The 18803-nt window shown below is 44.5% G+C and overlaps 1 protein-coding gene across 1 annotated transcript in view; it reads right to left on the bottom strand.

The window, feature by feature from the left end:
- Window positions 1-18803, bottom strand: part of Mipep (mitochondrial intermediate peptidase) — a 131232-nt gene that overhangs the window by 110015 nt on the left and 2414 nt on the right. Inside the window, 6 exon segments of the mRNA XM_052733028.1 lie at window positions 5396-5552; window positions 6054-6236; window positions 10505-10568; window positions 12964-13050; window positions 14615-14703; window positions 17683-17856. Of these exon segments, the coding sequence (XP_052588988.1) occupies window positions 5396-5552; window positions 6054-6236; window positions 10505-10568; window positions 12964-13050; window positions 14615-14703; window positions 17683-17856 (754 nt within the window).

The following is an 18803-nucleotide window of genomic DNA, read 5'->3' on the forward strand; positions in this document are numbered from 1 at the left end:
GTCAGGGAAATGCAAATCCACACTGAAATTCCATCCCCACTCTAATCAGAATAGCTGTTACTGGAAAAACAAACACAAAAACCCAACAGATTCTGGCAAGGATGGGCAGAGAGGACTCCCTATCCATTGCTAGTGGTAATGTAATGTACAGCCACTACAGGAATCAACAGTGGAGGGACCTCAAAACCCAAAAGAACCACCTTCAGGTCCAGCCACACCAGTTGTGTGCTACTCAAAGGACTCGGTCAGTGTGCCACAGCAATCAATGCTCATCCACTCACAGCAGCCAAATTACAGAAACAGTCTAGACATCCATCAACAGACGAAACAATAAAGTAAGATGCCCCCCAGTATGTGTGTGATGGAGCTTTACTCAGCTACAAATAATTAAATTATGTCATTTACAGGAAACAGGATGGAACTGGAGACTGTGATTTAAAATTTTTAACTTATTCTTTGAGAATTTCACACAAGTTTACAATGTATTTGGATCATAGCCAAAAGTAAGGGGACTCACGGTAGGGGAGAGGAACAGGAGAGGATAACGGGGAATGCACAGGGTCAAAGTTCATGACATATTTAAACAAAATAAGACTCTGAAACCCACCACTTTATATAATATACACTAGTAAAAATATAAATAATATCTGTCCAGTTTAGAAAGATGGTTCACCAAAAGTTCAGCTTTAAAAGGCAGTTTCCCTGGGTCACTTCTGTTACTTACAGACAACTGTCAATAACCTACTCAGTAACAACCCCAAGCAGAACTAACGACACAAGGTCTCACGACTGGACTTGGGTGCTAACTGACTGCAGCTCTTCAGCCAGAGTCTGCACCAGTGAGGCCCATGAGGGCAAGAGCAGAACCCCGTGTTCCCATGGAAAAGTGTCCCATGGTGCCTTCTGCCCCCAAACGCCTTCCAGTGCTTTTATGTGTGTTTCAGTGGCCACAAACATCGCCTTTATATTTTCCAGATGATCTTTTCTATGGGTTTAATTTCTTGCCCTCTCTTTAAGCTATCTCCTTTCTGAGTGAAATGAAACGCTAAGCAGGGACTGGGGTTAACCTTAACCACAGCCGCAGTCCCTTGCCCCGTCATCTTTAGAAAGCCTCGTACTCAGGCTTGTGTGCCAAGTGAACTGCGTCAGAACTGAAAGGAGACAAAAGCCTGCATTTGAAGCCCTTCCCATCACTCCAGCTCCCACAGACAGCAGTTCCAAGTAAATCTCTATGTATGCATCTGATTTCCACACAGCCACACTTCATTCAGGCACCCATTTTGTTTTGCTGGTGATATGCAAAGAATCTGGGAAGAGTATACTAAAAAGACTGACTAGGAGGAGATGATGAAGTCAGTCAAGTGCTTGCCATGTGGCATGAAGACCAGGGTTCCAGCCTCCAAAACCCACAAGGAAAAAACCAAACAGGTGTAGCTGCACTCGCCTGCAGCCCCAACACTGGGAAGGTGGAGACATGAGGTTCTGGGGCTTGCTGGCCACAGTCCAACCCAACTGGTGCAGTCTAGGTTCAGGGAGAGATCATGTCTCAAAAAATGAGGTGGAAAACAAATGAGGAAGAGATACCCAACATCCACCTCAGACCTACATATACACATGCACATGCACACATACACACACACAACACTGAAGGTGAAAGTCCCTAAAAGTAAGCCCAGTCCTCGCTCACTCCATGGCTGTCTCTAATTCAGCCACCAAATGGATGCCCAGTGTAACCTCACTTCTCTCCTCTGCCCTGCTTTCTCTGAAGACTCACCACTCCTTCAATGTCATCACCTTTCTAGAACACACAAGCATCTAATCAGCTGACAAACACCCACCTGCTAAAATTCCATGGCACTGCTGTCTCTGCTAGTCACTTGGCAGTAATCTTTAAGTCCTGAAGGACACAGGTCACATCTCATGTGACTGTGTACAACAGTCTCTCTCCAAAATGTCACTATGCCAACCCCTTGCTTGCCACTGATGGGGTCCAGTGAACCACTGTGAGTCCAGTGAACTCTAATAAGCCCAGTTGGGCCAATGGTCAGGCCCAGCCCTCTCTACACTGACCTGCTACAGTATCCAAGTCAGGGCATCCCTCTGCTCTCCTTAGGCCACTCCTAGTGGCTTCCTGAAGGACACACTCTGCTTCCTTTTCTTCTTACTCACTGTCCACTACTCCTCAAAGCTCGTGTAGCTCTTCCTCACAGCCTGAACTCAGAGCAGCCCAGACCAGTCCATGGCCTTCCGTTCCTTACCATGTACTCCCTTAGTGACCTTATGCAGCCCCAAGCCTTTAAGTAAACATTTCAACTTAATCATTCAGAGCCCCCGACCCACAGCCATGTATGTACAGTGGTCACTTTCAAGACAACAGCAGCTTGACCTTATCTTGAACCAAACCAGGCTCCTGGACCCTACTGCAGTGACTTAACTGTCTTTGTAGCTGCTGTATCTAGAAGCTGGCGCCCACGGACCGGCTACATCCTGCATCTTGGTCAAATCATTACTCCTCGTGAGTATCACAAAACACCTTCCAGTTGCTCCCCCGCATCCTATATTGCAGCCCCCTTGTATCAGTAGCATCTGTCATTACAGTGTAAGTCAGATCACTTTCCTTCTCTCACCAAACCCTGCAAAGCCCTCATCTCATCCAAGAGAGTGTCTTCCTTCATGCAGCCCCTCAACATATCTCTTCTCATCAAGTACCCACTCTGGCTTTTCCTCAGATGTATCTGGCACATTTCTGCCTTGAGACCTTGGCACATGGTTGCACCATCTTCCAAGGGACTGAAGTGTAGCTGGAAGGATTCTCAGGTCCCACCCAGCCCCACGGACCTGCAGCTGCTTATAAAATAATCACTCAGAGGCTTAATATTATTTCCAAACTGTATGGTCTATGGCAGGCTTCTTGCTAGCTAGCTCTTATAACTTGACCCATTTCTATTAATCTCTAAGTTGCCACGTAGCCATGGCTTACTGGTATTTTCACATCTTGCTTCTTCTGGTGGTGCCGGCGTCTCCTCTGCCTCTGCCTTTCTTCTTCCTGTCTCTCTCTTGGATTTCCTGCCTGGCTATAACCTGATTCACCATAGGCCAGAACAGCTTCTTTATTAACCAATCACAGCAACACACATTCACAGCATACAGAAAGACATCCCACAGCACTGATGATTCATTCTGGCAACCTGCCAGGCCTATCCCGGAGCATGCCATATCCTGCACATGCATCACATTTCTACACAAGCCTCCCTGGCAAAGGCAGTACCGTGGCACTTAATGCTATGCTCCATCCCTGCTCCATCTTTCCACAGCAAGACAACTGCATGAAGGAGCCAGTCTCTTCTCCCTGCCACACTGACTTGTTCCTAGAGCCCAAGAGAGTACCTGATAGACCTCCTGGTTCCAGCTATGAAAACCAAGAAGATTCAGAGATGTGTGCAAATTCCTGCTATGCCATGTTTTAGCAGTACCCTGTGGTGGTTTGGAAGAAATTGCCTCCCCAAAGGGAGTGGTACTGTTAGGAGGTGTGGCCTTGTTAGAGGAAGTGTGTCACTGTGGGGGTGGACTTTGAGGTCTCCTTTGCTTATGCTACACTCGGTGTGGTAGATGGTTCATTTCCTGTCGCTTGCAGATCAAGACATAGAACTGTCAGCTCCTTCTCCAGCATCATATCTGCCTGCACACCACCATGTCCCACCATGGACTAAACCGCTGAAACTGTAAGCCACCCCAATTATATGTTTTCCTTTATAAGAGCTGCTGTGGTCATGGTGTCTCTTCACAGCAATAAGAACCCTAACTAAGACACCACTAACCTTAGATTCCTTCTGTGTTTCATAAACCAAACCCTACTTCATAGGGCTGGTGTGGCATTAAATGACACACAATGATACAGTAGCACTAAGTAACATTCTAATAATATTATTTTATATAGTGTAAAAATACTGTATTTTAACCCCCCTGATATTAATAGTAACTACAGAAAAACACAAGATAAAACTGAGCATTGTAGCACACTCCTGCAATCTGGCACTAGACAAGTGGAGGCTGGAGGATCAGGAGTTCAAGGTCATCCTCAACAGCTTGCAATACATGATTCTCAAAAACACAAAACAAATATATATGTAATATATACATATAATTCATATAACATCAATTTAGGAATTAAGTTATATGAAACTAATTTTAAGAGTTGACTTGAGAGGAGCATGTGTGAGGCCCTGGGTTCTATAGAGTTCATAAAAATAAATAAATAAATAAATAAATATAAAAATAAGTGCTCTAAAGGTTTAAAGTCCAAGGAAAGCAGAAAGAGCGCACCAACGGAAGTTTATCACGGAAGAGGTGGGTTCAGGACTCAGGCCTGAAAGCTGCAATCTGAGCAAGGACCCCCAGGCTAGAAGGAGTGTAACAGGTGGAGGGAAGCGGCTGTATAGGGAAGAGTGCGAAAGATGTGAGGGAACTCTGAGGAACAAAGGAGCATGTGGAAAAAGAGGGGATACACAAAGTAGCAACAAAGACAGAAGGAAGGCTGGAACTCCTCCTCACAGTCCTTCCCAGTGCTCCCTCTTCTACAACAGCATGTGTGAGTGCTCTGTAAGTCGCTGCACTGTCCACTCCTCCCTCTCCACCAACAGCTCCAAAGCACACCTAGAATCTCAGCAGCTCCACCATCCTCACCCACTGCTGACTCACTGCCTCAATTACCAAAGGCTAAAATGCCCCTGGAAAGCTCACCTGCATTTCCATTTCCCACTGTGCATGACATTCTCTCCTGGGTACCCTGACCCAGCCCAGCCCAGCCCAAGGCCAGTTTGTCTAATTCCACTTCCCCTGCCCACCTAGCACAGATCTCCCCACACAGGACTGTGTTCGGCTGTGACCTCATCACCCTGGCTCAGCAAAAACATCACCCTTCACCCTCTCACTCTACATCCATCAGAGGACTGATGTTAGTCAGTCCTCTGGTGGGCTGAGTTAGAATTAAATTAATTTAAATTAATAACAAGTGAAAACTTAGATTTGACTTGCTCTCAGCACATACAAACAATATAGGTCGAATTACTAACTCTTCTATTAAAAGATACCAAAAGTATCAACAAATGGCTCTCTAAATATATTAAAAACAAGACCCTATTGGACATGGTAGCTCATGCTATAATCCCAGCATCCACGAAGCTCATGCAAGAAGATCCTGAGTTCAAAGATAGGCTGGGCTATAAGGCAATGTCTTTTTTTTTTTTTTAATAGGTATTTAAAATCAGAAGTTCTGGGCTAGGAGCACAGTCCTCTGGGGTGGCTCTCCAGCATTGTCAATCCACCCACCCACTCACTAGAAATGCTGTTTCCTCAAAGTCTTATTTGTTCTTAGAAGTTGGAGAAACGGGCTTACCTGGAGTCTGAGCTATAGTTCCCTGGAGGGCTCTGTGAGAAAATGTAGAATAACCTACTAAGTTTGCCAGAAGATCTCTGCTGCTCAGCAATTCTTCTAAGCATTTCAACTGACCAGCATTGGGATAAAGGAAAATTTTATAAGCAGCTTCCCGAACCTGTAGTTAGAGGGTAGGAGAGAAAGAAGAGAAAGTCAAAGATCTAATGTTGTGGCTCAAAATCTTCCGCAAACCACCCAGGCCAATGCTCTCACTGCCCACAGCTAGCCATGGCTTCCCAAGAAAAGCCCACCAGGTCTACAGCACTTGACGGGACACACTGTACATGGGACAGGGCTCTGGGAGGTCAATTTGCCAATGCTTCTGTCTCTATGCCAAACAGCATTTCATGCACTCAAAGTAATGATGTGACCTTAAAAGTCAATGACTAGTGACTCCAAAAACGAAGTCCTTGAGAGACATGAATTTAACTATCTTCCTTACTCAAAGCATTTGTGGAATTAACTGTGCCACAAATTAAATATTCAGAGCTTAGTAATGCAACAGGATCTTTAAGGCTATAATACCATGTTAGTAATGATTTGGGGGTTAAAACAGCAGTAATACACATCCATCGGTGTTCAGAGGGGAGCTGAACACCAAGCAATGGAGAACTCCTACCAAGTCATCTGAGGCTTCTGCATGTAGACCATCAATGACTGCATAACTCCCATCACGGGCAAAGTGGTGTTGAACGTGCTCTGGTAAGAGATGCTTCTGTATCTTGTTGGGAAAGTTGGTTCCCATAAGAAAAGTACTGCTCAAATCCAGGATCTTAACATTGAGGTCCACTGCTCTTCTGCGCTACAAGTGGGAGGAAGGTATTTCAAAGCAATATAAATTAGCATTTCACAATAGACAAGTCCACAGCGGTGGGAAATCAACATCTGAACTGCTGATGTAGAACATTTGAGTGTAATCCTGTCCCCCACACCTTCATTAACTCAGTCAACAAGGGGGCTCCCTACACCTGTTTGGTGGCACTTTTAGAGTATTTCTGAAGTAAGACAAATTAAGTATTTGAAAAGTAGCTTACAAAGATGTTGAATCTTACAAGACTAGACTAAAAGCCAAAGGGGGAGGGGAATGAGAAGCACAGTTCGGCACAAACCAGTAGTGAACACCCAGGAGGTTCAGTTCAGAGGCTCTGGTTCACACACAATCCTACAGAATGAGAGCAACAAAGCCCTTAACAGCATACTCAAGCGGGGTACAGGGCATGTACTTGCTAAGCTAGATTCAGGACACTACGGCAGGAGAACTCAGGGTCATTCAGATCCTGCCTCAAAAATAGTATGAATAAATAAACAGAGGAAGGAGAGAAGGAAGGAGGGAGAGAGGGAGGAAGGGGAGGGAGGGAGGGAGGGGAGGGGAGAGGGGGAGGGGAGGGGGGAGGGAGAGAGGGAAGAAGGGAGGGAGGGAGGGAGGGAGGAATGAAGGGAAAAGGAGAAAGGAAGGAAAAAAGGAAGGAAAGAAGAGGCAGAGGCCTGTGGGGCAGAACTGTACTCTACACTACGTCCCACGTGTGTGGTCCATGGACCAGTTCCTCACAGTCAAGTACAATGAGGCTGGTGTTGGCACTGGCATGTAAGCATTAGCTTGCAGTCACACCTCCAGAGCATAATCTCCATGGAGGAGTTTCTGGAGGTCCATGGTCAAAGAAGTCACCTCAAAAAAAAAATTTTTTTTGAGACAGTCTCATGCAGCCCAGGCTGGCTCTATAGCAGAGGATGACCTTAAGCTTCGGACCCTCCTGCTCCCTCTATCCCTCAGATCCCAGTCCCACTGCATGATGGGATTACAGGCTGTACACAGTCATACTTGTTTGATGCAGTGCTGAGGACTGAACCCAGGGCCCATGCATGCTACGCAAGCACTCTACCTCCTGAGACTCTTTCCCAGCATGCACCACAAATATAAACTATACCCCCTGTAATCTCTGAGGTCCAGTAGAGAACTAGGTGTGCACATTCAGTCATCCATCGGGAAAAACAAGTCAGGCTTCCGAATGGCTTGTGGTGGCCTCAGGTAATCTTACAGCCTGTGTTTAAAAACTATTAAGCAACACTAGTTTTTTCAGACACAGATGTAAGATGTATTTGACAAGAAGCTGAGAAGGACTGGGGTGATGTAGTTCAGCTGAGTGCTTGTCTACCATGCACAAAACCCTGAACTTGGTCCTCAGCACTGTACAAACTGGACGTGTGCAATCCCAGTACATAGAAAATGGACGCAGGCAGATTAGAAAGAAGTTCAATGTCAGCCTCAGCAACATAGTGATTCCACGCCACTCTGGGATGAGATCCTGTCTCAAAAAAAGAATGCTGAAAAATATAAATAAGCCAGGTATGGTGATACACATAAATAATCCCAGCACTGGGAAATGCTGAGACAGGCATTTTGAATGTTCAAAGTCAGTCTGAACCACACTGCAAGTTTAATCCCAGCCCTGGTTATATAACAAGGCTCCTGTCTCAAAAAAAGTAAATATAAAATAATAACCTAAAGTTTTCAATATAGAAAAGCCAAACTTTACTAGGAAATATTGGTTTCCAGCACCTCCAATGTCTTTTTAGTCCAGACTTCTCTTGTAGCAATGTATTGCCACCTAGTGGTAATCAGTGGAATAACAAAAATGATGAACACCATCTAAAAATTATAGCTCTAAAATGTTTCCCAAAGCTTTTTTATGAAAAAAATAAAGCACGCTGTAATAAAATTAGTCATCCCCCAAATTTTATGAAGTGTTAAAACCTCTGAAAAAATAAAATACAGTTAACTTTCTGACTCGAGTGATCTTCTGGGCATATCATTTCATCATTCCAAAACCATCCATGGTGCAAGGATCAGGACTCTGAACACCTTTAAAACTACTAGAAACACTCCCTGTCGCTCGCTATCAGGGGAAACTAAAGCAGGAGAAGTGCTTGACCCAGGAGTTCAAAACCAGCTCACACAAGTGATCCCAGCACTCCTGAGGCTGGAGCAAGAGGATCATCACAAGTTCAAGGCCAGTCTGGGCTACAAAACGGATATAGCGTCTCAAAAAACAAAATCCAGCCGGGCGGTGGTGGCGCACGCCTTTAATCCCAACCCTGGGAGGCAGAGCCAGGCGCATCTCTGTGAGTTCAAGGCCAGCCTGGGCTACCAAGTGAGTTCCAGGAAAGGCGCAAAGCTACACAGAGAAACCCTGTCTCGAAAAACCAAAAAAAAAAAAAAAAAAAATTAAGAGAGAGGAGAGACAGACAAAAAGATGAAGACCTATTTATCTGATCTGGCATTGGTATTGACTGGTGCCAATACACCCCAACCTCAGACAGCAATATCCACACATGGTCAGTCCATCTGCATGGAACCTCTGCACCTCCTTCCACCAACTTTAGAAAATCTCTCAATCACTAGGAAACATAAATCAATGTAAAGGCCAGGTGAGAGCACAAAAGGTATTGTTTAGAAAAGTCTTCTCTGAGCTCAATGCAGGCACATTTTTTCCTGAATGTTTTTAATCTGCAGTTGGTTGATCCAGATGGAGAAGTCTCAGGCACGGAAGTCTGGTTGCACATGGTCAAGAATGCCACTTACTTCCCAAGACATCCTGATAAATCAACTTCTGTTCCTAGATAATGGTTCTGAATTCACTGCATTTATTAGGATGGCCAGAGCTATCTTTAAAAACTAATAATAATTAGACAGTTGGTGAGCAGATGAGGTCATGGGGGGGCACTCGTGATGGCATTCAATCACTCCTATACCCCAACACTGAGCTGCTACCCACACCAGGGACTCAGCCTGGCATAGCATCATATTCTGAGGACAGCAGCAGCCAGTGTAAGAACTCCTGGCACTAAAGCTGAGATCCTAAGCAAGTTCCTCTGCTTCTACATCTATAAAACAAGAGGTGCAGACAATGTGCCAGGCCCTCCAGCCAGAGTGAACCCTGTAGGTCACACAACGCCGCTGCTGCTGTCATAGCAAGTGTGTGAACCCACCAGGCACAAACAGTGCTAACCCAAGACACCTCTGTTAACAGCCCCCTTACTCTCCATCTCAGCCTCATTCCATGATACCTAACACTCTAGCTGTGTTATTGCTTCATTCTGGATTATCAGGGGTGATGGGCCAGCTTCCAGAGAGCACTACATGTAGATACCACCTACAGAAGAATTTTACCACAAGTGAAAAAAGTCCTAAGAGTTTACCTAGTCAAGTGATACACAAGGGCTCTCGCAACTAAATGTTAGTAACAACACTGGTCAAAAGAGCTGAAAGCCTGGTCTGGTGACACATGCCTGTAATCCTAGCAGGAGGTGAAGACAGGAAGGTCAGGAATTCAAGGCAGCCTTGGATACACGGCAAGCTCAAAGCCAACTTGGTCAACACATAACCCTGTCTTCAAAAAAAGAAAAAAGACCGGGCCATTGTAGGGCACGACTTTAATCCCAGCACTCCAGAGGCAGGTGGATCTCTGTAAGTTCGAGGCCAGCCTGGGCTACAGAGTGAGTTCCAGGAAAGGTGCAATGCTACACAGAGAAACCCTGTCTCAAAAAAACAAAACAGAAAAAAGAGCTGAGGATGGAGCTCAGCTAGTAGAGTGCTTGCCCTGGCACATATGAGGCCCTGAGTTCAATCTCCAGCACTAAGCCTGGTGAAAGATCAGAAGTTCAAGTTCATACTCAACTACATAGCAAGATCAAAGCTAACCTGGGCTACAAAAGACTGATCTCAAAATAAATAAATAAATAAGTCTGAGGCAGAGTGGGTTTGAGGCCAGCCTAGTCTACACAGCAAGTTCCAGGCCAGCTGAGGCTAAATAGCTCCTGTTTCAAGAAAGAAAAGATGAGGATAGAGAGATGCTTCAAAGGTTAAGAGCACTGATTTCTCTTGCAGAAGAACAGGGATTGGTTCCCAGCACCTACATGGTGGTTCACAACCACCTGTAACTGCAGTACCAGGGGCTTCTGAAACCCCCTTCTGATCTCCAAGGCCATGCACATGGTGCACATACATAAATACAGGCCAACTCACACACATATGATAAATAAATTTAAAAGCATATTTTAAAAAGTATTTACCTTTTCTTCATCTAGATGGATTCCACTGATTTCAAAATCAAACATAAATAGTTCAGCCACTCGCCTAAAATGAAGGGAGCACAAGTTACAGGAGTTCATTAAAATTACAAAAAAATCAGTCTTCATGTTCAAATCAGGACTTCTGAAATTTACTATAAAAACTATTGCAACACACACAGATGATAAGCATACCCACAATTTGTTTATTTATCTGAAACAAGGAGCTTAATATCTCAGAAATAGGTACAATCCCAGTTGACAGAGAGTCCCTACTAACTTATTATGTAAGAGCTTATTACATGTTAGCTGGGAAAGCTAACATCTTAATTATTTCAGCTCCATCCAAGTCCGAGTAACTAGAAACAGGACCAGTTCACACTTGGACAGCTTCTCAAGACCCCTGCATGCATTTTCTGTCTTTCTTCCAGCTGGTGCGGCTGGCCAGCACCTCTCTCATGCTGTGCCAGAGAGGAGAACTTGGGCTCTTTGTAGTCTGCCTTCAGGCTTGAGGCCAATTAACAACTTTCCTATCAACGACACGGTTGTTTGTTCGTCTGTTTGTTTGAAATTGCTTCTGTTTCTAGTGGTAGACTAATGGAGTATTTGATATATTCTTCTGGCTATGACTTCTCAAAATGAATATATTTATTTTCCCAATTACTCTATAATACAATTTTACTTAGGAATTTATTGCTGTTTTGTTTTATAAGGTAGGATCTTGCTAGACAGCCCAAGCTAGCTTCAAACTTGTGAACTTGCCTCAGCCTCCTGAGTGCTGAGATCATGGTCGAGCACAACCACACCCAGCTCACTGAATTAACAGAATTAACATTATTCTAACCATCTTCCACATGGTGCTGGGTTCACACCCAGGGCCTTGCATATACCAGGCTGGTTCTCTAGCAGTGAGCTGTACTCAGCCCAAGATCTAAAATTCTAAAACTTCGGGGGCCTTGAGGGCATCTGGGAAGCCTGTAGCTCCAGGACTTGGGAAAGAATGACAGGGAGATTACAAGTTGGAGCCATTTCTTAAAGCCAGGTCCTAAATAAGCTATAGCCAATACTTTATATTGTTATAGTAAACTAGTGTAAAGTGAGTACTCATCTGGGATGATGCAGACACACTGAAGCTTAACTAGCTTTGCTAATGAAGACAATATAATCCAAGCCTAATATTACAATCAAACACCTACCCAGACGACACAGCTAGCTCCACCAAGATCCTGAGCTTCCGAAGCCATGGGGAGAAACAAGACCAGGTCCCTGCACCCCTGCTGGCGGGCGAGGTTAAGTCCCAGCACTCATCCCACAGTGTGTACAATGCCTGGAACTCATATCTGAACTGAAGCAAGGCCCCATTCCCAACTGAGCTCCGGGGAATAAAGCTTTAGCTGGGGTGACAAGCCATATATGGAGAGAGACAGGGAGACGGAAGCAGGAAGAGGGAAATGAGGCAGGTAAAGAATATAAGTATCTCATAAACAAAAGGAGGATAAACAGGTGAAGAAAATAATTAATTTCTATTTATACACCAATATCATAGGCAAATAAATGATGAGGCTTTCTATGTTTCTAGGTCAGTATTCCCAGAAATACTTGTTCTCTGAGAGTGTTAATTTTTTTTTTCTGTTGCTGTGATAAAATACAAAAGCAGCCATAAGCATATGCATGCATGAATGCGTGTTGGTGTATATGTATCCATGTGTATATCCGTGTGTGTGTGTGTGTGTGTGTGTGTGTGTGTGTGTGTGTGTGTGTGTGTGTGCATGTACACACCTGCCATGGCATGAGTAGGGAGGTCAGTGAACAACCTCCAGGAGTCAGTTTTTCCTCCCACCATGTGGACCCCAGGGATTGAACTCAGGTCACTGGGCTTACCGGCAGACCCTTTTCACCCACTGGGCTCCCACTGGTGCTACATTTAGCCTATAGAAAAATTTCAGCAAAGAAACAAGGTTCTAAGGTCCTCCTGTGTGCTGAGTTAGCACTGGGCCTCTAATTATAATGAATGATTGTACTCTAATGAGCCAGAACTCATCATTTTAAGGATCTGGAGAGCCACCCAGCAAATAAATCAACTTGCTGATATCTCCTGATGGTGCTATTATGGAACTATAAGCATAGAGATGGTATGAATATGAGCAATTTAACAGGAGGCTACCACTGGTCATTCATCTTGCAGCAATGAATAAACAGACTGAGAAACAGCCTTATAGAGCTCAGCCAGTGAGGCAGAGAGATGGAAACAAATTACCAAGGCAACAAGTAAGATGTTGGTGGTGACTATGGGTAAGAGGATGGAGCGACAGACACAGTGTAAAGAGAAAAGGTAGTGTGGCCGAGTCTCCAAGAAAGTGCAGGAGCCTCAGGTACTGAAAGAACATTCCAACCCAGAGAGCCAGAGGGCTCTCTAGCTTGGTCTGCAGTCAGTCATAAGGAAATGAATGAATGGTGTGTACCTGGTTTCTGCATCAAGGGAATCCATAAGCTTCTTATCATCTAGTAATTTCTGCAGACTCTGATACAATTCCACATTCGTATTCAACCTAGAAAGATCATGAATGAAAACATGTGATGTTGTAACTTTTTTTTAATTTTTAAAAATTTTACTCTACATCAAGAGAAAGGTAGCCAGGCGGTGTTTGTTGAGACAGTCCTGATCCCTACTCAACAGTCTATACAGCTACTTCATGTAAACACATACTGTGGCTCCCCACCCTGCGGCCCAGTCATGTATGCAACAGCAAGCGGCTCACACTGGACTCCAGGAGCCCCAAACAGCCCCAAAGACACTCAGAAGCCCTTACTGACTGCCCTAGTTAGCCTTCTATTGCTGTGAAAAGACCAGTCAAGAGCAGCTTGGGGAGGAAAGGGGTTATTTGGCTTACGTGGCCCATGTCATAATCCACTGCGGGATACCAAGGTAGGAAACTGGAGGCAGGAACGGAAACAGAATCCATGGAGGAGTGCTGCTCACACCCCATGGCTTATACAGCTTGTTTTCTTTTTTCTTAAAACATGACCTTTTTATTGACTCTTTGGGAATTTCACATCATGTACCCCAATCCCACTCATTTCCCAGTCCCTCCATATCTGCCCCTCACCCCTGTAGCATCTCCCACAAAAGAAAATTTTAAAAAATATTAATTAAAAACAAAACAAAATCAAAGAACGAAACACTTCTCCTCCTCCTTTCCCACCTCTCTAACATCTCTTCACTGGTCTCAGTGGCACTGGGAGCCATGGTGTGTCACATGGTATACCGTTTGGTCCACTCAGCTTTACTTGCAAATGTTGGATGCAATGAGTTATTGGTCTGGTTCAAGGCCTCTGGCTTCTGGTACACCATCAATACTTGACCCTCACTGAAACTCCTCTCGGATATCCTGCTGTTGCGCCGAGTCATAGAGACCCTGCAGAACCAGTCTCTTCACATGCTCCAGCAGATGGGGTAGATGCTGGGATGGGCCAACTCAAAGCGCTGGATGTGTGTGGGTCTGGGTGGTAGCTGTTTTGGTCAGTCCAGACCACCCTCCTCAGGCAAGGGGCAGAGCCAGCTCTTTTCCGTCCATGCCACCAGGGCCAGCTTTTCTACACCTGTGGTGAGGGGTGGGGCCATCTCTCCCATGAGGGGCAGGACCAGCTCTTCTACTGTAGTAGCCAGTGAGGGGAAGAGCCAGCTCTCCCAGGGTCAGCAAAGGACCATGCCAGCACACAGGGACATATGGTAACATTTTGTCATCATTATTATTGACAGTAGGCAATTCCTGAATTGAAGTTCTCTACATAAACCAACCACACTATTACCACCAACAATAATGATGACAAATATTACCATATGCCCCTGTGTGCCTGACACCTTTTAAGCACCTCACATTTACCTCCTTTCATTTTCACACACAGCAGCCCTAAAAGTCGACTCAATTATCCAAATACAGACAAAGGAAGAGAGAGGACAGGTGAATAACCCCAGCAGCAGTGCTGAAAGGGGACCTGACCCAGCTCTCCCACCCCACCTTTCTGGGCTGCTAGATCACACACACACCCTCTCACCCGCCCTAGGAGTGACAAGCGAATACACAACGCCACCGTGGCGTGGAGGAAACATACTTTTCCACCATGGTGCCGATGCTCCTGCAGGCCTCTTCCGCAGCCTCTCTGAAGGCGGGCTCGGGGTGTCCGATCTTCACAAAGTCTGCCTAACAAGGGAAAAGACAAAACCAAAAGGATGTTGATGGAACTGGAGTCAAAGACCGAGGGAGGGTACAAACAAAGCCAGATTTAGGATGTGCCACTTGGCTCAACCCATGAATTTCCTCACTGGATTTGCCTCCACTGAGGCAAAGCAGATTCTTTCAGTTCTTTCTAGATGTTTGTGAACTCTGTAGTTCCTTGGAACCAAGTTTGTTTCATTCCAAAGCAAATATTTTCATGAACTTCATTTTATAAGTTTTTCACCTTCAAATGAATAACCAGCAAATCCTTTCTATCCTACAATTCTAGTAAGCAGACCTTGGTCTTGAACATTTTAAAACTCTGGAACTCAAACTGTAGTGTGGCATTCCCGTGCTGACCCAGCACCAGAGAGCCACTTAGGGGCACATTTTTAGAATGACACCTAATTTCAAAACCATAACATCCTAGGCTGGGGGTGAGAGGCACATTCTCTTTATGGGCCTTTTATAAGAGGGAAATATGAATTCCTGGTCCTCATCTAGAACAGTATACAACCATTCTGTTTCTGCTATGGCAACAGGATAATTTAATCAAGGATTTAAAAAAAACAAAACCAAAAACATAGGAAATCATATAAAGCAAGCATTCATGTTAACTGCAGCACACTGCAAAAGAACCAACAGGTGAGTAAGAAAATGCAGGGAAACTATGAAATACTCCACATCTTCTTTATTCTCGACGTATGAAGAATGACTATGGCTAACCATGAAATAAAGCCAACCCAAGGGAATCAGGCATGGTGGAACATACCCGTAATCCCAGCACTCAGGAGGCCAGGCAGAAGGATCAAAGTTCCAAGCCAGCTTTCACTAAATAGTGAGACTTTGTCTTAAAAAGACAAACAAAAACCATCACAAGGTAAAATTTCCTAATTTTATTATCAAATAACATTCAATGCAAAAGCATTTGAATCCCTAGTTTGGCACACTTGGTACATTATAAGGCACCCAAAAAAATGAGCTGTGTAGCATGTACAATTTATTTTACAAATTGCCCTTCCACATGCCACAGAAGTTACGATGTGAAAAGTCCAAACGTTAGCATGTCTGTGTGTGTGTGAATGTTCCTGGATCTGTGCATATGTACTGCAGCCAAAAGTCCATAGCAGATCTCTTCCTCAGTTCTTCTCTAGCTCGCTTTAGAGACAGTGTCTCTCACTGAGCCTGGAGCAATCAATCCTCCTGTCTCTACCTCCCTAGTGCTGGGGCTGTGGGTGTGATCACCACACTGGCTCCTCACACGGTGCTGGAGAGCAAGTCGGGTCCTCGTGCTAGTGGGAAAATACTTTAACCTTGCTGACTGCTCCATCAATGAAGCCCGATTAGCATAAAAGCTTATTTGTAAAGGTAACAAAGAAAATACTCCTATTTCATAAAAACTACATGAGAAAAAGAAAACAAAACAAAATGTCCATTTCCTGACAGTTTATGAAATTCTTGCCTTACAATGGTACTGATCATAGAGGCAGGAAATTCCTTAAAAATTAAAAAAGAAAAGACATTCTTGGAATTATTTACCCAGAGAATTATACATATAAATTACATTATAATTTGTTTGGGTTTCTTTTTATAGTTGGCTGTTGTTGTGAGACAGTATTTCACTATGTGGTCCAGGGTGACCTCAATCTCATGATCTGCCTGCCTCAGGTTCCCAAGTGCCGGCATTTGGGCAGGTAAGACTGCACCTGGTTAGAAAGCGGTTTTTAAATGTTATACTTCATTAATAGTTGTAAAGCTCAAAACAGAAGACACAAGAGCAAAATAAACAAAGTGGGGAAAATTCTCGACCACGGCCTAACTAGGATGCAGACTAAGACAACAAATCAGGGTCTCAGACTAGAGTGGCTGTCAAAGTAGACTGTGGACTGTGTGAGACACGCCCATGCATAGATTTGCCCTTTTCAGATGTCCACTGATGACACAGGAAGATGGCAAAGCACAGGACCTCCTGAGCAGGGCATGTCCATGATGTCTCCACCACTGAGGAAGCAGATCCCATGAACAGCACAAAGACCCAGTGAAAGCTGGGGCCCAAACATCACGCCGGGGAAAACCCTTTACAACAAAACAGTTTCACCATTTCCCTATAAATCTAGGGATACCAGAGTGAATGCATTATCATGTGAAATTTGTTACTGTTCAATCAACTCAAGGGCATGAGAGGAAAAAACAGTCTGCATAATGGAAATGAACAAGCTGGTCTCAAATGCACATCTGATCCTAGACATTCTAGAAAGACAGAACTGAGCGACTGTCCAAGTGGATCATGGACTGTGCCAGGCACTACAGACCTAGCACTTGCAAGGCTAGGGGGACTGAATGAGTTAAGGCCAGCTTGAACCACACAGTGAGTTCTAGAAAAGCCTAGGTGACCTCTTACATACATACACATACACAGAGAGAGAGAGAAAGACAGACAGACAGACATGTGTGGCTGCCAAAGTGAGGTAAATGAAGATAGGCAGAAGGGATTAAACCAGTTAATACAGATGAGATACCATTGAGGCACTACCTAACTCTCCTAAAAACCAATGAACTCCAGGACATTGTCTAACTCGGGCAAAGCTGATGGTTTTTAACTCATCCTGGTGATGAGGACAATGTTTGGTACTCGGCAACCTCAACACTGAATGAACATTGAGGGAAATTCCACATAGGTCAGAACTACATCAGATTCTGAACAATCCTATTTTGGACTCTATGTGCCACAAATCACCTTCACTGATACAAGTAATCAAGTTTGGGCCCTTTTCTGGCAAGATGACTCAGCAAGTAGGAGGTCTGGCTTGCAGGCCTGGTGACCTAAGTTTCAGCCATGGATTCCACTTACAAGGTGACAAGAAAGGACAGATTCGTGAGTTGTCCTCTGCCCTTCATCCATGCATCAGTGGCATGCATGTGCCTGCACTCACACACACCCCTGTTTGTGCTTCTAAGTCTCACCAAGTCGGCCACTCTGCACAGGCAATCCGAGAGCTCGTCAAAGATGAGGACTGTCTGCAGCCCTGGGGGTGTGGAACATGCTCGCTCCACCAGCTGCTCCGTCTTCCTCAAGGCCTCCTTCTGGGCAACATGGAATCCTTCGGGGCTGCTGAGCTCAGGAACTCCAAAAAGACCCTAAAAGTCCAAAACAACATTTCCAATTTATAGCCAAAAGTATAGTTTTGTTTTTTTCCCTAGAACTACTTTTGCATGAAGTCCTGATTTTAATTGATATATCCAGACTACCCACATCTGTGCAATGGGAATAGTGTCGCTCTTTCTCTGTTACACTACACAGAACTACACTACAACATGTCTGAAATTTTATGTTTTCTTCAAGCCTTCCTTCTTTTTCAAAAAGAAGCAAATGGTATAGGTCCAGCTGTCAGTACTGAGGCTCCATGAGAAAACAGCTGGGAGGATTATATGAAGATTCAAAGGTTTAACAAAACTTACAACAGTGCCTGGCCTGCAGACAGCACGTAACAGATGTTAATGATAACCATAATCCACTTACAGCCTTGGTCACATATCATTCCTTCCAGGCTTCAGTTTTCTCAGCAGGTATGTCGAGGCTGGCGGCACACCTCTGACAGACAGCATGGAAACAAACTAAGGCAGCAAGCATGTGTGGAGTGCCCAGGACCAGGCCTCTCACAGAGCGAATCTCCACACATAACACCAACCTGTTCCCTACTACAAAACAGAGGCCAGTAGACGCACAAGCAGACTCCACATACTAACCCTAGTCACTGGCTAAAACTAAGGCATTTCAGTATTTTAATAAAGAAAAAAAATCACTAATCTAACGGGAACAACCATTTAAAAAAGTCTTTTTAAAGCAGTTCAAGCACGAATCCGAGAGCCCTCCAGGAAAGCAGGAGAAAGCTGACATTTAATGACATATGCCAAAGTGTGCCATGTACTTTACAAAGGTTCTCTCATCTAAATCACGCAGTTCTCTAACAAGTAGTACATTCTCCTTTTACAGATAAGGAAATGTGCTTTAAAGTTCTTTTTGTTTTCTGTGACAGAAGCCTGGAACCTCAGTTCCTCCTGTCTAAGCACCCAAAATGCTAAGA

Source organism: Peromyscus californicus, unplaced genomic scaffold, assembly GCF_007827085.1.
Source record: "Peromyscus californicus insignis strain IS unplaced genomic scaffold, ASM782708v3 Scaffold_12__1_contigs__length_115047231, whole genome shotgun sequence".
Lineage (NCBI taxonomy): Eukaryota > Metazoa > Chordata > Mammalia > Rodentia > Cricetidae > Peromyscus > Peromyscus californicus.